This window comes from Macaca mulatta, chromosome 6 (genome assembly GCF_049350105.2).
Source record: "Macaca mulatta isolate MMU2019108-1 chromosome 6, T2T-MMU8v2.0, whole genome shotgun sequence".
In the NCBI taxonomy this organism is placed as follows: Eukaryota; Metazoa; Chordata; class Mammalia; order Primates; family Cercopithecidae; genus Macaca; species Macaca mulatta.
Window position 1 is genome coordinate 190,280,532 of NC_133411.1, and position 17,152 is coordinate 190,297,683.

Consider the following 17,152-nt stretch of genomic DNA (forward strand, 5'->3'; position numbering starts at 1 on the left):
GTGTGTGTGTGGGGGGGGGGGGGGCATTGAGTGACAGGTTATACTAGCAGTTGAAATGTTTAGTAGGGCCAACTTTATGGTTATGTTTATGAATGCTTCCAGACCGACCACCCCAAAACTTTCAACCTCTGAGGAATGCTAGTTGTGAGTTAAGTTCTTCTGGTGAGAACTGCTTTGCAGAATTAAATACCCTTGACTTGCCTCAAAGACCATGTAGACTGCTAACATGAAGTTTAAATTTTCTGAATTATGTTCAAACCTTTAGAGGAATGAGGATTCATCTTTGTTCCGTTCTTATGTGCCAGCGGTTGGACCTGCGGAGTCTGCTTTTCCTAAAAATTGACTGCAACCACTTTGAAATAATCAGTCCTTTCCCTCAAGAAGGTTCCCCAGGTTGAAGGTAGGTCCTGATGATCTGCACCTGGTATGTAGGACGCTGATGGGGTTTAAGTTCAGGGAAACTGCTATGTGACTTCTAACAAACATCCACTTGATGCTCCCCCAATCCTGAGAACTTAGACTGACAGCTCTCCTTCCCCCTCAGGGCCTTGTTTACTTAGTCCACAGCTTGCATCCAGTTTGCTAGTGCAAACTTAATGTGTAAGCAATGTAGATAGGATGGAGCTTTTATGCATGTAAGAAAAAAAAACCTTCTAAAAGCCAGAAAAGCCAGTTTTTTCTTCTTTAATTTGTAAAGCTCTGCCATAAACTTCTAGCGCGTGCCGATGGTCACCTGCCATACTCGTACCAGGTTGTCTGTGTAGCCAGCAAACAGAGTCTGCAGGGGAGAAATGACAGGGATAGGTCAGGCTGGCGTAAACTCTGCAGTCACTAGATTCAGCACAAGTGGCTTTCTTTGAGATGGTCTTGCTCCACTGTCTAGGCTGGAGCGCAAGGGCATGATCCTGGCTCACTGCAGCCTTGAGACCCTGCAGTTCAAGAGATCCTCCCACCTCAGCCTCCAGTAGGCATGTGCCACCATACTGGGCAGACTATAAGAAACCCCTCCCATTTTAACAGCCAGATTTTAAGTTGTGGTTATGTATTCCTTGAGGAAGAAACAGCTGGTGATAAGGATCTAGACATTTGAAAACAGGTCAAATGAATTAAGGTATTAACTGAAGGCTGATAGCTACTGGGCTCCACATCAGTCTTCCCTCTGATGCAGAAACACATTCACTGGCATGGCAAACTAGGGCATCCTCTCATCAACCTGGCTTGTCATTCCACTTTATGCCAAAGACACTGCTCTTGTGTCTGACAGACTAAATGTGCTAACAGAATGAGGGAGAAAAATAATTGGAAGCCGAGTCACCTGAGAGGACACAGACCACTTACCTGGCCATCGGCAGACCAGGCCAGGGAGGTACACTGCGGTGGTTCTGCCTTGCTGCTGGTACTGATAACTTCTTGCTTCAGTTCATCTACAATGATCTTTCCCTCCAAATCCTGGGGAACAGGGCAAAAGCAACCTTAAGACTTAGCAATGACAGAGTCCCCTCCTCAAGATTCTCAAGTTATAAAGGGATGATTCTGCTTCCTAGGATACATGTATCAACACCTAGATGCATTTTTAGTTGCCACTAGTGGAAGGATGGTTTGCTACCGACATCTAGAAGCTGGAAATGCTGCTACACATCCTAAAATGTACAGGACAGCACACCACAACAGAGTTACCCAGACCAAAATGTCAATTATGTGGAGGTTGAATAGGCTTAGCTACCAGGTGGGAGTCAGATGGCATATATTGTAACCAAAACATTGTCAAGGCTCAGAGGGCAGCCAGGTACCCAGTCCACTGTAACCCACACTCACCCAGATCTTGATGCTGGGGCCTGTGGCAGCACACAGCCAGTAGCGGTTAGGGCTGAAGCACAGGGCATTGATGATGTCCCCACCATCTAGCGTGTAAAGGTGTTTGCCTTCGTTGAGATCCCATAACATGGCCTGGCCATCCTGGACAGACAGGTAAGGTAAATCAGGACACAGTGACTTCTTCCAGATGTTAATCCTGCCCATCTCAAGATTCTGTCAGAATCAATTCTTACCTTTCCTCCATTACCTCAGGCTTCTTTGAAAACTAATGACTCAAGTACCAACATTGATCTCTGTATGCCTTTCCTTTAAGGTTAAGACCTTACCAACCCTATCAAAAAACCCCTCCCAACTTACATAAATCACTCTAATCGTTTCTGAAAACCAGGATCTCAATCTCATCAATTGCTTCGAGGAACCAACTTTAGGCCGGGCGCTGTGGCTTACGCCTGTAATCCCAGCACTTTGGGAAGCTGAGGCCAGTGGATCACCTGAGGTCAGGAGTTCAAGCCCTGCCTGGCCAACATGGTGAAACTCTGTCTCTACTAAAATACAAAAATTACCCAGGCATGATGGTGGGTGCCTATAATCCCAGCTACTAGGGAGGCTGAGACAGGACAATTGCTTGAACCAGGGAGATGGTTGCGGTGAGCTGAGATCATGCCACTGCACTCCAGCTTTGGCGGCTGAGTGAGACTCCGTCTCAAAATAAACCCAACCTTATAGAAAATAATCGTTTTCTTCCAGACAGTATGCCTTAACTGTCATTTGCTGAAAGTAATCTTTGGAAACATTCTCAGATTGCCATTATCTCATTATCCTCCTGAAACCATCCTGACTAATGTTTGCCGTTTTATGTTAGAGACGCTGGCTAAGTGCTCCTTCCATGATGCTGGTCTTCCACTGAGCAGGAGACTCCTGGTCCCCAAATACCTTGCCTCCAGAAGCACAGAGGGATCCGTCTGGAGAGACAGTCACCGTGTTCAGATAGCCCGTGTGGCCAATGTGGTTGGTCTTCAGCTTGCAGTTAGCCAGGTTCCATACCTGCATAGATGTGAAGTTGACAGGTGAATATCCTGGCTCTGGATCAACCAGGGTCAGGTCCAACAAAAAAGGGCTTGGCATTCCTGGCTACAGTAGCCATTTATCATTCAGTAACATGTCCTGGCCACTTAACCTTAGATTGTAACACACATCCAATGCAGTGTGCTCACTTACAAGGGACATCAATTAGCTACTTCAAACCATGTGACAAGAGAAAGAGTCAACTGAGAGAATCTGTAAAGCTTTCCACAGGAGTTGGAGCGTATGACCACCTGGGAGCACAGCACACCCTGACTGGTAAAGCCCCTGCCTTGGCTTGAAGCTCACCTTGACCAGCTTGTCCCAGCCGCAGGAGACGATGATAGGGTTGCTGCTGTTAGGCGAGAAGCGGACACAAGACACCCACTCTGAGTGGCTCTCATCCTACAGAGGATGAAAAGGAAATAAGGGGAAACAGTCCTATCCCATGAAATGCTAGACCCCCCCCCAGCCAGATGATGGCTGGCAGCACCTTTCAAAAACCCAGAACCCAAACCTTTAAGGTCAACAGAATCCCTTTAGATTCCAGATAAGAATTTCTTTTTAAATTTAGAGACGGGGGTTGGACGCAGTGGATCACGCCTGTAATCCCAGCACTTGGGGAGGGCGAGGTGAGTGGATCACCTGAGGTCAGGAGTTTGACATCAGCTTGGCCAACATGGTGAAACCGTCTCTACCAAAAACACAAAAATTCACCGGGTGTGGTGGTGGGTGCCTGTAATCCCAGCTACATGGAAGGCTCAGGCAGGAGCATTGCTTAAACGCAGGAAGCGAAGTTTACAGTGAGCCACGATTGTGCCATTGCACTCCAGCCAGCGCAATGAACGAGTGAAACTTCATCTCAAAAAAGGGCCAGGTGCGGTGGCTCACGCCTGTAACCCCAGCACTTTAGGAGGCCAAGGTGGGCGGATCACGAGGTGAGGAGATCAAGACCACCTGGCTAACACGGTGAATCCTCGTCTCCACTAAAAATACAAAAAAATTAGCTGGGCATGCTGTAGTCCCAGCTACTCGAGAAGCTGAGGCAAGAGAATGGCATGAACCTGGGAGGCGGAGGTTGCAGTGGGCCAAGATCGCACACTGCACTCCAGCCTGGGCAACAGGGTGAGACTCCATCTCAAAATAAATAAAAATTTTTATGGATGGGGTCTCACTGTGTTGGCCAGGCTGCTCTCCTGTCCTCAAGCAATCCTCCCACCTTGGCCTACCAGAGCATGAGCCCAGCCAAGACTTTAAAAAGGCAGAGAGCCGGGCACGGTGGCTCACGCCCGTAATCCCAGCACTTTGGGAGGCTGAGGCGGGCAGATCACCTGACGTTGGGAGTTCAAGACCAGCCTGACCAACATGGAGAAACCCCATCTCTACTAAAAATACAAAACCAGGCGTGGTGGCACATGCCTGTAATCCCAGCTACTTGGGAAGCTGAGGTAGAATTGCTTGAACTCGGGAGGCGGAGGTTGTGGTCAGCTGCGGTCACGCCATTGCACCCCAGCCTGGGCAATGAGCAAAACTGTCTTTAAAAAAAAAAAAAAAAAAAGGGTAAAGATATGCAGGCCATGGTGGCTCACGCCTGTAATCCCAGCACTTTGGGAGGCTGAGGCGGGCAGACTGCCTAAGCTCAGTTCGAGACCACCCTGGTGGTGCGCACCTGTAGCACCAGCTACTGTGGAGACTGAGGCACCAGAATCACCTGAGCCTGGGAGGCAGAGGTTGCAGTAAGCTGACACAGCGCCACTGCACTTCAGCCTGGGCGACAGAGTGAGACTGTCTCAAAATAAAAAAAAAAAAAAAAAGTAAAGGTTAAGAGAGTGGGAGAGATCCTTGGAGATGTGCTCTCTGACCATGGCCTCACTTTACCTGGACAGTGTATTTGCACACACCCAGGGTATTCCATAGCTTGATGGTTTTATCTCGAGATCCAGAGACAATCTGCCGGTTGTCAGAGGAGAAGGCCACACTCAGCACATCCTTGGTATGGCCCACAAATCGCCTCGTGGTGGTGCCCCTAAGAGGGAGGACTTTGTCATTCTCAGACTTAACAAACATTCTCATTCAAGGGTCAGACTGATTCCTGGGCCTTGTCTCTGTCTCATTGCATTACTCACACATATATGACAAAGAATCCCTTCAGAATTGCAGGACATGTCCTCACTCCCACATGGGGATTGGCTGACAATGTCATCTGTCATCACCAGGACCCTCTAATTCCACCTGCCAATCACCTCAGCTTTCAAGGTAAAACATGTTCAAACTGCTGCCTACTCAAAACTGTCGCACCTGGTAGATATGTTCAACCACACTCCTCAGCAATCCTGAGTAACTAATTCAAAGCGAGGGAGGCCAAACATCTTCTGTAGGTGCAGTCTGCTTTCCAGTTCCCAAATGGACTGGATCTCCCCTGGGAAACCAGCCAATTGCATCCACCACATTTCTGCCCAGATTTTTTCCCAAGGCCCCAGAGCTAAGTGAGCAGCTACTTGCGTTGTGAGATCCCAGAGGCGCAGGGTTCCATCCCAGGAGCCTGAGAGGGCAAACTGGCCATCTGAGGAGATAACCACATCACTAACAAAGTGGGAGTGACCCCGCAGAGCACGCTGTGGAATTCCATAGTTGGTCTCATCCCTGGTCAGTTTCCACATGATGATGGTCTTATCTAAAAGCGGCCAAACAGAAGAAAAACCAGTGAGGAACCCGCAGCCAGTTTGTTAACACACTGGATAATTCACTAAGTGTCAAGGTCATGAGTGGGTTAACAACTAAGGATGCTTAAGGAGGGATGGAACAACAGACTACAAGAGCAGTTACAGGCCAGGACTGAGTGGCTCTATTCCAGACTAAAAACGCACGCAGAGCTAAACTGTACCGTGATAACTCTTTTTTTTTTTTTTTTTTGAGATGGAGTCTCACTCTGTCACCCAGGCTGGAGTGCAATGGCATGATCTCGGCTCACTGCAACCTCCACCTCCCGTGTTCAAGCAATTCTCCTGCCTCAGCCTCCCTAGTAGCTGGAATTACAGGCCACCCCCAGCACGCCTGGCTTTTTTTTTTTTTTTAAACTAGAGATGGGGTTTCACCATTGGCCAGGCTAGTTTCGAACTCCTGACCTAAGGTGATCCGCCCGCCTCTGCCTCCCAAAGTGCTGGGATTATAGCCGTGAGCCACCGTGCCCGGTCTGTATCCTGAGAACTTAATTTAGGTGCCAGAAATTACAGACACCCTTTCCTGAAACTCAGACGAACTCAACAGCCACCACGTATCTTCTCTGCAACCGAATGCACAGCAGTTCGTGGCTGTAGAGTAGCTGGGGCCTCCCATGCCTCCCATGAGGGCCGACAGAAATGTTATAATGAATGCTGGAAAAGCCACTTTAGGCGCTACAGGATCGGATGCTTTTACTGAAACCTGTCCCACTCAACAATTTTACGATTAACAGCCAGACATGATTCAAGAGTCACACAATTCTTAACAGTGTAGGAGCAAAGGGGAAGCACAACAAGTGTCCAAACGCAGTCAGGCACACAGGGATAGGGACGGGGAGGGGAGACCCAGGGGCAGAAAAAGTAGGACGAGACTTGAGCCACGAGGTCCTCTGGAGTCCACCCGCCTCCCCACGAGCCTTGGGCCGGGCGGCAGCTCAGAAACAGCCTCTGGATTTCAGCACCGACACTCAGATGGCATGTTGGGGTCATCACCGCCCCGCCCGGCCCGTAGGCCCCCGACCACACTACGAAGGGGAAGGCAGAAGATGTTTTAAAAGTTTCCAACTCTCCAACCCTAACAGCCACGAGCCGCTCTACGTCTAGGTCCTCATCTGCAATGTGGTTCGCCCGGGCTGAGGCCTAGGCTCGCGTCCGCACGCCCCAAATCACAGTGAGGCAGAGAAGTTTGTCAGTCCCCGGCAGCGCGCGCGCCACCGGCCTGCCCGAACCACGCGGAATCCCCCAGCCCTGCAATCTCGGGTCCTGAAATCTACCTTAGTCCGTACCTCGAGAGGCGGACAGGATCATGTCCGGGAACTGCGGGGTAGTAGCGATCTGGGTTACCCAGCCGTTGTGGCCCTTGAGGGTGCCACGAAGGGTCATCTGCTCAGTCATGGCGGCGGCGAGCGCGTGTGTCGCTGCAGCGACGAGGATGGCACTGGATGGCTCAGAGAAACGAGCAACACAGCCGCTACCGCCGCCGCCTTGCAGTGAAAGAGAGAAGCCCTCTGCCGGAACCGGAAATACCCACTCGACCAAGTAAAATGGCGAGCCCCATGATACACTTCTGCTCAAGATGGCGGCGCCATGTAATGCAAAAGGCAAAGGGAAATTGCACGGCATCACAGTCCCCACTTCCGTACAACATAATCTGACAGCGCTTTATAAATACATTCTGAAACAAGCACATTCAAGTGTTTAAAAAGGCTTCTCAGGGATGATGTAGAGCGAGAAGCGAAAGAGGTGAAGTGTACGGCACATTCCCATGAGGACTCCCTGGCGGCTTCCCCGCCCCTATGTGGCGTAGCTCGAGCTCCGCCTGTTCCACTTGGTGCGGGGAGGGTTGACGGGGCAACCACAGGAGAGCTTAATTTTCAGTTCACTATCGTGGGTAACGATGGGCAATTTAAAAAAGTATGGCATTAAAATTTTAAAAATAAACTTTAAAACTGTGCTTCCGCGGGACCGTCCTCCCTCAAGAGGTTTTTGTTCTGATGCACACCAACTCCGGAAGGACTTAGTCCAGGCTGGACTAAGGCAGGAGAGGGTTACTCTGGATGTACTAAAAATTGGTCTCTTTTTGCCGGGCGCAGTGGCTCGTGCCTGTAATCATTCCACTTTGGGAGGCCGAGGGGGTGGATCACTTGAGGTCAGGAGTTCGAGACTAGCCTGGCCAACATGATGCAACCTCTTTCCAATAAATAAATAAATAAATAAATAAATAAGTAAAATTAGCCAGGTGTGGTGGCGGGTGCCTGTAATCCCAGCTACTCGGGAGGCTGAGGCAGGAGAATCCCTTGAACCTGGGAGGCAGAAGTTGCAGTGAATCGAGATCCCGCCACTGCACTCCAGCCTGGGCAGTAGAGCGAGACTCCGACTCAAATAAATACATACATACATACAATAAAATAATAAGGTGAAAATTGCCCTGTGTGTTGCTAGACTGCCAATCCATTCCTGCCTAGGTCAGAACACGGGAAGCTCTCGCAGAAACGGAAACGCCCAAAGGAGGACCTTAAAGTTCTGACTTCTGGGGACATCCACTGGAAAGCTCTCTCTGGGCCCAGTCACTGCACACAAAAGCCCAGGCGTCTGGGGGTCCAGTTGCACCCTGAAGGACGTGCCCAGACAGGGAAGCGGTGGAACACGGATACCTAGCTGTCCTTCTGCCTTCCACTCTACCTCAGGAATTTAAACAAGTAATGACTCTCATTCTCTCACATCTGACTATAAGAGTATTGGGCACCGTGTCTCTTCAAGTAGTTTTAAACAGGAGGACATATCAGGATGATAGCAGCCACCAACATCTATGCAAAATAAAGATGTCACATTTCTATTTGTGACATCTATCAACTTTTGTTTCTCATCTGTGAAATGAGATTGGAAATAACATTAGTATCTACATTACATGGTGTGGAAAGTAAAGAAGCAAATTAAGCGCCCTGAACAACGTCTGGCAGAGTAAATGTTGTGAAACTTAGTGAGCACCTCTTGGGTACCAAGCCTTATTTTAGGTTTTGGGGACAAAGCTGTGAACAAGACAGACGGGGGACTCTGGTTTATTTGCAGCTTACTTCCGGCGGTATGCGAAGAGGGGAGAACATTGGAGCAGATACACGGAGAGCGCACTGTGGGTATATGGGAGAATAATGTTCCGTGGAGGGACGTCGTGTAGGGGAAGAATGTTTCAATCGGAGGGAAGAGTTAGTGCCAACGTACTGAGCTGGAGTGTGGAGGGGCTGAGGACAGAGCAGTGAAATGGAGGGCGCAGTTAACCTACGGCCTTGAAGGCCTGGAGAAGAACCTTGGCAATGTCTGCTAGAAAGCCTGCGTAAAGGCAGAAGACAGGCGAGGAACGGTGGCAGAGCTGCCGCAGGCTGTACACGCCCAGGTGTGCAGAGGCCTGGATCCCTCCCTGAAACAGCTTGCTCAACTGGTCCATGGCAGATTCCCCTGCCTTCCGCCGCAGTCTCTGTCGGGCCCCGCGGAACGCTGTCCTGGCTGTGCTCCTCCGCAGCCTGTGGACCATCCTAAGGCTCCAGGTTTGTACATCACCTGCCTTCTTGGCACCCCCAGCTGACTGTTCTTTCGCTTTTCCAATACAAGACGCAATCCCGACCCAGGTGTTTTGTTTCTGTGGTGGTCGTGGAAGACCCCTGCCTTCACCCACCCGCTAACCAGCTTGCTGCCCCCGACTCGGGTCACGCCAGCGCCTCCCTGAGCCCTCGGGCGCAAATAGGTCAACGACCACACCCGCCTCCCGCTGTGGACTGAGTGAGATTCGCGGTGCGAGGGGTTCCCGGGTTGGGGCCCTAAAACGCCGAGGAGTAGCACTAGATTACACTGTCACATTCTTTTTTCCTTTCGAGAAACCTCATTCGGTTCTCTTTTTCTTGAACGTTCCACAGGGAGTCCAGGTTTAACACGAACCTCGCTGCAGGTCCCCGACCCACGCCCAAGGAAAAGACCTTCCCGCGCCGCGGGTCCCTCTCCCGGAAGCGGGCGGTTGCCACGCCCAACCCCACCCTGCCCCGCCCCCTTTCCCGCTCCGCCCCGGGGCTGCCCCCTTTCCCTGCCTCGCGAGACCTGGGCCGAGACCTCGGGAATGCTCCGGGCTCCTGCCGGCCTCTCCCGGCCGGGTTCTCTTGCACTAAAAATAGGCGACTGTGGCAGCGCCCCTCCTATGGGGCCTTGGGGGAAATTGGGGTTTTGTCTTAGAGCCCGTGTGGACCCCGATGGCGATGCCAGCCCGAGGAGAGGGAGGCGGCTTTCCGACGACCAGACCCTGCAGGATTCGGCCTTTCCCTTCGGAGTTTTCCTCCAACCCCCTCCGTCCCTCCCAGGGGATGCCCGCAGGCCACGGTGGTCACTGAAGTTCAGCCCTGAGCCGAAGGAGACGTGGCCTCGACCCTGGGGGCCCCTTCAGGTGTAGCTTGAGGGGGAACGGCCGCCTTTCCCGTTGGGCACCCAGCTGTGGCTGTGCCCGGTCCTCGCCCAGCTCCCGGCATAGGCATGCACTCTGGGCCGGGGCCGGGGCCGGGGCCCCCGTCTCTCCAGGAGGAATCGCTGGGTTGACTCTGGGTCAGCAAAGGGAGCCCGGCCCCTTCTAGCGGGGGGACGTCCTGCAGCCGCTGGAGGAGGCTGAGTCAGTCAAGCTCATCCCACCAGAAGTCTCCCTGTGCCTGCGCCCGCCGGGCCTGCCGGCCTCTGCCTTCTCATCCAGGGCGCCTCTTCTCTAGCCTCACAGAGGTGGGAAGCTTGCTGGAGGCCCCCACCTGCCTTTTTGGGAAGACCCCGAGGCTGGCCCAGGCCCTGTTGGCAGGACCCTTCCTGACTGGGTCCACCGTTCCTCTGGGTGTCACCACTTCTCCAAGCCCCTGGGCTGCCTCCTTTCCCCCGTGTCTGGGACCCCAGAGGCACCACTTTCATTCCACACAAGGTAAGAGTCCCAAGGAGAGGCCGGGCGCGGTGGCTCAGGCCTGTAATCCCAGCACTTTGGGAGGACGAGGCGGGAGGATCACGAGATCAGGAGATCGAGACCATCCTGGCTAACACGGTGAAACCCCGTCTCTACTAAAAATACAAAAAAAAAATTAGCCGGGCGTGGAGGCGGGCGCCTGTAGTCCCAGCTAGTCGGGAGGCTGAGGCAGGAGAATGGCGTGAACCCGGGAGGCGGAGCTTGCAGTGAGCGGAGATCGCGCCACCGCACTCCAGCCTGGGCAACAGAGGGAGACTCTTGTCTCAAAAAAAAAAAAAAAAAAAAGTCCCAAGGAGAAATTGGAGAGGCTCTTCTATGAAAGTCCATCTCACCATTCCTTTTCTGAGAGTAGTCCACAGGACCTGTACAGTTGGAGCGAACCCCTCAGGCTTCCCTGCCAGAGGCCCTTTTCTCCAGGAGCAGAGGCATCTGTCCCCTCCTGCCAGCATTCCAGACCCTGGAGGGCTTGCAGGGTGGCGGGTTTTCCCTTGAATGCTGAGGTGAGGTTGAGGGAAAGGTGCGTGGCCAGGACCAGAGGGCCTACTGACTGCCAGCTAAAACTCGGGGCAGGAGGCTTTCCCACGTACTTTAAGATGATGACCAAAATCTTTACTGTCTCCCTGCAAAATCAGTGTGGCCTCCTCTGGCATGTCCCATACTCTGGTGTTTTGTGGCCACACAGGCCCTCCCCTCTTCCTCCAAACTCATTAGTTCTCTCCCACACAGAACACACATTGTTCTGCCTGGAAGGCCCATCACATCCATCCCCAACCCTCTCAGTTCAATCCAAGCTTCCTTGGGGTCTCAGCTTAGGTTGCCTGTTCAGGGAAGCCTCTGGGACCCTCAGTTCTAGATCAGGTGTGTTTCATGCTTTCATAGCGGTGGTGTAGTGTATACTGGTCCTTCTTACCCCTCACAAGGACTGCTCTGTTTCTGCTAAGTGTTGCATTCTCACCACCCAGTAGAGGGTTTGGCCTGTGGAAGATTCTAATTTTGGTGGCCAGCCTCATGGGTTGAAAAGTAAAGGTCAAGTAGTTAAAGGAAGGGTGTTCCAGGCAGAGGGATCAGTGTAGGTGCAGAGGTTAGGGAGGGATAGCTTCGAGGGACTGTTACAGAGTGAAACCCCTGAGGGCCAAGGAGCCCTAGTCTAGAAGGCCTTGCTGCTAAGGGATCTGGATTTTGTCCTGAAGCCTAGAGTAGTTTCTTTAAGAGTCTGATCTCCGTCGGGCACAGTGGCTCACACCTGTAATCCCAGCACTTCAGGAGGCCAAGGCAGGCAGATCACGAGGTCAGGAGATCAAGACCATCCTGGCTAACACGGTGAAACCCGTCTCTACTAAAAATACAAAAAATTAGCTGGGTGTGGTGGTGGGTGCCTGTAGTCCCAGCTACTCGGGAGGCTGAGGCAGGAGAATCGCTTGAACCTGCGAGGTGGAGGTTGCAGTGAGCAGAGATCATGTCACTGCACTCCAGCCTGGGCGATAGAGTGAGACTCCGTCTCAAAAAAAAAAAGTCTGATCTCAGCACTGTCTGCCTAGACTACTACTTTTTTTAGAACAAGTTTTTATTGCTACCTGCTAAAAAGGCATTTATTGTCAGGGTGCAGGCTAGGTTGGAGGAATAAAACTAGAAACAAGGAGAGTTAAGAAGCTACTGCAGTAACCAAGACAAATGAGTCAAGCCAAAGGCTGAGGTGCTATACAGGAAAGTCTCTAGGGGGACCCTAAATTTAGCGGGGGGTGGTGGTGCAAGACTCCTACGAAGTGGTACTAAAGGAGGGACTGAGTACTTACTAAAGACCTTATGATTAAGAGGTGGAACATCTCTTCCAGTCCTCTCTCATCCCTACACTACCTCCTTCACTCCAGTATCGAGAATGGGGCTCTGTATATAGGAGCTTTTTGGTTAAGCATGGCTCACACCTGTAATCCCAGCAGTCTGGGAGCCTGAGGTGGGAGGATCACTTGAGCTCTGGTGTTCAAGACCAACACAGTGAGACCCCATCTCTATAAAATTTTTTAAAAATTTAGCCAGGCATAGTGGTGCACACTTATAGTCCCAGCTACTTAGGAGGCTGATGCAGGAGGATCGCTTGAGCCCAGAAGTTGGAGGCTGCAGTGAGCTATGATCATGTCACTACACTCCAGCCTGGGTGACAGGGCGAGAAGTTGGGAGACCAGAAAACAGGAGTACAAGTACAAGTATAGGTGCTGTTCCACTCTTAGTGAGGTGGGTTATGAAATTAAATCAGTTCCTGGAACAAATCTTACAAAGAGATCAGAGATCGACTGCAGTTTTTTTTTTTTTTTTTGAGACAGGGTCTCACTGTCACCCAAGCTGGAGTGCAGTGGTGCCATCTTGACTCACAGCAACCTCTGCCTCCTGGGTTCAGGCGATTCTCCCACCTCAGTCATCTGAGTAGCTTGAACTACAGGCGTGCGCCACCATGCCTGGCTGATTTTTGTCTTTTTGGGTAGAGACAGGGTTTCACCATGTTGGCCAGCCTGGTCATTAACTTTTTAAAAAAATGTTTATTTCCTGATAAAGATTCAGCATACATTTTAGGCAGAAGTCTGAGGTCTAGCAGTCCCCCAGAAAGCATTCTGTTGTCTATTGGGGCTTCTTTGGGAGATGGACTGTGGGCTAGGCCTGGGTGCTTTGGCAGATACAGAGTCACAGGCTGTGGAAAGGGGATGGTCCAGGCAGGACTATAATAAATGCAGGGATGGCTGGGCGCAGTGGCTCATGCCTCTAATTCCAGCACTTTGGGAGGCCAAGGCAGGCGGGTCACTTGAGGTCAGGAGTTCAAGACCAGCCTGACCAGCATGGTGAAACCCTGTCTCTCCTAAAAATACAAAAATTAGCTGGGCATGGTGGTGCACACCTGTAATCCCAGCTACTTGGGAGGCTGAGGCAGGAGAATCACTTGAACCCAGGAGGCAGAGGTTGCAGTGAGCTGAGATTGCGTCACGGCACTCCAGCCTGGGTGACAGAGGGAGACTCCATCTCAAAAAATGAAACAAAAAAGGAAATGCAGGTAGAAGGCAAACTTCTAGCCTCCTTGTTAAAGGATTTAAAGTAGCATTAGATGGTAGAGAGAAACAAAAGATGACCTAAGTTTCACTTTCTCAGCTTTCTACTGGAGAGAGAATTTCATATGAACTAGGGTGGGAAAAAGGTCAGAAGGGGACCCTGGGACTGGCTAGCTCAAATTTGTATGAGGGATAAAGGGCAGTCCTCTCTGCTCACACCAAGGCTAAATGGCCAGGGCCTGCTGAGAAATCACATCCTTTGCTGTAGGGGTAGAAGGGATTCTATGTGCCTAGGAAATGTCAGAGAAAAAGGGGATGTGAGCTCCATGGGTCCTCTCCAGGCCACCTGGATCCCCCTTTATCTCTGTAGGACTCTGTTTACTGCCAGCTGGAACTGTCAACCAAAGGGCTCTAAGTTGGGAACTCAGTCCCTTAAGACGAGGGGAGATAGCTGGGTGTGGTGGCTAATGCCTGTAATCCCAGCACTTTGGGAGGCCGAGGTGGGCAGATCACCTGAGGCCAGGAGTTCGAGACCAGCCTGGCCAACAATTAAAATAACATTTTAATTTTTTTAAATATAAAAAATTAGCTGGGTGTGGTGGCACACGCTTGTAATCCCAGCTACCCCGGAGGCTGAGGCAGGAGAATTTCTTGAACCTGGGAGGCAGAGGTTGCACTGAGCCGAGATCGCGTCACTGCACTCCAGAGCCTGAGCGACAAGGGTAAAACTCAGTCTCAACAAAGAAAGAAAAAAGATGAGACGAGAAAGGTAGGAAGGCCTAAGCACAAACCTCAGCAGGGGGAATCGTTATATAGGATGAGCCTCATTGTTCTTTTTTTTTTTTTTTTTTTTGAGACGGAGTCTCGCTGTGTCACCCAGGCTGGAGTGCAGTGGCGCGATCTCGGCTCACTGCAAGCTCCGCCTCCTGGGTTTACGCCATTCTCCTGCCTCAGCCTCCGAGTAGCTGGGACTACAGGCGCCCGCCACCACGCCCGGCTAGTTTTTTGTATTTTTAGTAGAGACGGGGTTTCACCATGTTAGCCAGGATGGTCTCGATCTCCTGACTTCGTGATCCACCCGCCTCGGCCTCCCAAAGTACTGGGATTACAGGCTTGAGCCACCGCGCCCGGCCTGAGCCTCCTTGTTCTTAAAGGCTATTTTTATTTCAGTTGGCTGTTTGGAGCTGTGTAAAAAAATGAAAAAACAGAACAAAAAAACCACACAAAAACCCTCCAAAGGGCTATTTCTAATTCAAATCCCCGAGGTGTCCATCTTTCCCCTTCCTTTGGGGGAGGGAGGAGGTGAGACAAGTAATAGAGGGACATTTCCTTCCATCTTTGCAGGTCTCCTGATAACAGGAACCTTGCTGCATCTCCTACACTTCTCATGAGCAGAAATGAGCTCACTGCCCCACACTCAGGATTCTCACACCATACTTCTGAGGACCCTCTGGTTTGGACAGACTATGATTAAATTTATCACAACCTTTAGTTCTCATGGCCTGGGAGGCCATCTCCTCTCCTTAGACCCTGTTACTCCTAGATCCTCTCCTCTCACTAACTCTGTCAGCACAGACTGCTCTCCCTTCCAGGACTCCAAGAGCTCCTCATCACCCTGATCTACTGTAAAAAGCAAAGAACCCACTTACCTGCTTTAATACTAGGTTTTGCCCCCCATCCCATTTTCAAAAAGTCAGGCACAAAGTAAAACCCTCCTAGCTTTGGGGAGTCTATTTTGAGGTTCCAGCTCTAGCCCCAGCCCTTTTTTGATAGGAGGAGGTAATACAGTTTATTTTCTAACTTGTTTCCCTTAGTTTTTCTCCTGTCTCGTCACCCGTGTGATCTACGTGTATCAGAAGTGATAGGTGACCCAAGATCATTTTGGTCAGATTTTAAAAATACAATATTTTCTCCTTTTATGTCTAAAAATACTACCTTACAGCCTACCACTCCCAGCTGGAAAAAAGTTTCATTTCTGTTTTTATCCTCCCCCTTGGACTTGCTCCTCCCAAGGGCCCTAGGAAGAACTAGACTTTCATTGTACAGAACTGTGCTGTTAAATAGGATTTGATAGCCACTAGCTACATGTGGCTAATTAAAATTAGTTAAATACTATCTTAAAAATTTAGTTCCTGAGTTGCACTAGCCACATTTCAAGAGCTCAAGTCATATGTAGCTAGTGGTATCTACTGTATTAGCAGATACAGAATACTTCCATTGTTACATGAAGTTCTATTAGATTGAATGTGGAGGACTAGCGTCCTGAGCTCCCTTTCTTATAACCCCATTTTACCAGCCAGCAAATATTTGCAGTAACTTCACTGTTACATGATAACTTTCAGAGGGGTTAGGAATTGGGGGTAGGAAGCAGCATAGAATCTACAGGTCTTATAGGAGTTTCAGGAGGCATGGCATAGACGCCAGGTGTTGATGGTCAATGGCAGGAGCCTCAGGTTTTAAGAAAGTACTTCAGGGGCTGATGTTATATTATCAGTCCAGGACCACTTCCACTGTGGACTCAAGGGTTCTGCATAATACCTGAAAACAAAAAATGACATCCCTACTGCCCTGCTGGAACTGAGGAGTAGCTGAAGTGATTGTTACTACTCAAAATCTCTGGAGCTTGATTTTGTAAACTGCTTTATCTGTCATGGTTTTTGTTCTCCCAAAAAGTGACATAAGCAGCAGTAATGTTTAGGTTTGTTGACTTTGCTACCTCACTCCAAGAGCTGGGAAAAGTGGGTGCTATATCTATTAATCCACTGATGCTCAGGGTTGTTTTTTTTTTTGACACGGAGTTTCATTCTTGTTGCCCAAGCTGGAGTGCAATGGTGCAATCTCAGCTCTCTGCAACCTCCGCCTCCCAGGTTCAAGTGATTCTCCTGCCTCAGCCTCCCGAGTAGCTGGGATTATAGGCATGCACCACCATGCCTGGCTAATTTTGTATTTTTAGCAGAGACAGGATTTCTCCGAGTTGGTCAGGCTGGTCTCGAACACCTGACCTCAAGTGATCCGCCCACCTCAGCCTCCCAAAGTGCTGGGGTTACAGGCGTGAGCCACCATGCCCAGCCCTCAGGGTACTTTAATAAAGTGCTAGCTACGCAAGCCTATTCTTCCTCAAGAGTAGGTGTTCCACTTTTGAACACCTATGCCAGGCACCAGCTATAGGGCCTAAGTGAGGATGATATGTGGATATGACCACTTTCCCTGACTCTACACCAGTTGTTCTCAACTGGGGATGATTTGGCAATGTCCCTTTATGGGACATTTGGTAATGTCTAGAGACATTTGTGGTTGTCACAACTAGTGGAGGGGTACTACCTGCACATGGTGGGTACAGTCCAGAGATGCTACTAAGTATCCTACAATGCATAGGACAGCTGCCCACAACAAAGAATTATCTAACTCAAAATGTCAATAGTGTTGAGGTTGAGAAATCCTGGTCTAGGCTGGGTGTGGTGGCTCGTGCCTGTAATCCCAGCACTTTGGGAGGTCAAGGCAAGAGGATCACTTGAGCCCACCAGGAGGTCAAGACCAGCGTAGGC

At 50.5% G+C, this 17,152-nt stretch overlaps 1 protein-coding gene and 2 non-coding genes across 3 annotated transcripts; all 3 read right to left on the bottom strand.

The window, feature by feature from the left end:
* Positions 1 to 668: 668 nt before the first annotated feature.
* On the bottom strand, positions 669 to 7,096 carry RACK1 (receptor for activated C kinase 1). The gene is made up of 8 exons (XM_001105066.5): positions 6,884 to 7,096; positions 5,380 to 5,551; positions 4,756 to 4,903; positions 3,187 to 3,282; positions 2,749 to 2,859; positions 1,816 to 1,956; positions 1,339 to 1,449; positions 669 to 778 (listed from the first exon to the last, which is right to left on the bottom strand). The coding sequence occupies exons 1-8, from the start codon at positions 6,990 to 6,992 to the stop codon at positions 713 to 715; spliced, it is 954 nt and encodes a 317-aa protein (XP_001105066.2). The 5' UTR covers positions 6,993 to 7,096; the 3' UTR covers positions 669 to 712.
* On the bottom strand, positions 5,019 to 5,097 carry LOC114679126 (small nucleolar RNA SNORD96 family). Its single transcript, XR_003730805.2, has one exon. It is a non-coding gene; the product is annotated as a small nucleolar RNA SNORD96 family (small nucleolar RNA).
* LOC114679149 (small nucleolar RNA SNORD95) lies at positions 6,529 to 6,596 on the bottom strand. Its single transcript, XR_003730827.2, has one exon. It is a non-coding gene; the product is annotated as a small nucleolar RNA SNORD95 (small nucleolar RNA).
* Positions 7,097 to 17,152: the final 10,056 nt, after the last annotated feature.

Excerpts from the sequence above, each read along its gene's own strand:
- RACK1 (XM_001105066.5), bottom strand. The coding sequence starts at position 6,992 with ATGACTGAGCAGATGACCCTTCGTGGCACCCTCAAGGGCCACAACGGC. Across the intron at positions 2,860-3,186 it reads GCTGGGACAAGCTGGTCAAG|GTATGGAACCTGGCTAACTG; the intron begins GTGAGCTTCAAG and ends ACATCTATGCAG. Across the intron at positions 1,957-2,748 it reads TCTGTGCTTCTGGAGGCAAG|GATGGCCAGGCCATGTTATG; the intron begins GTATTTGGGGAC and ends CTGTCTGTCCAG.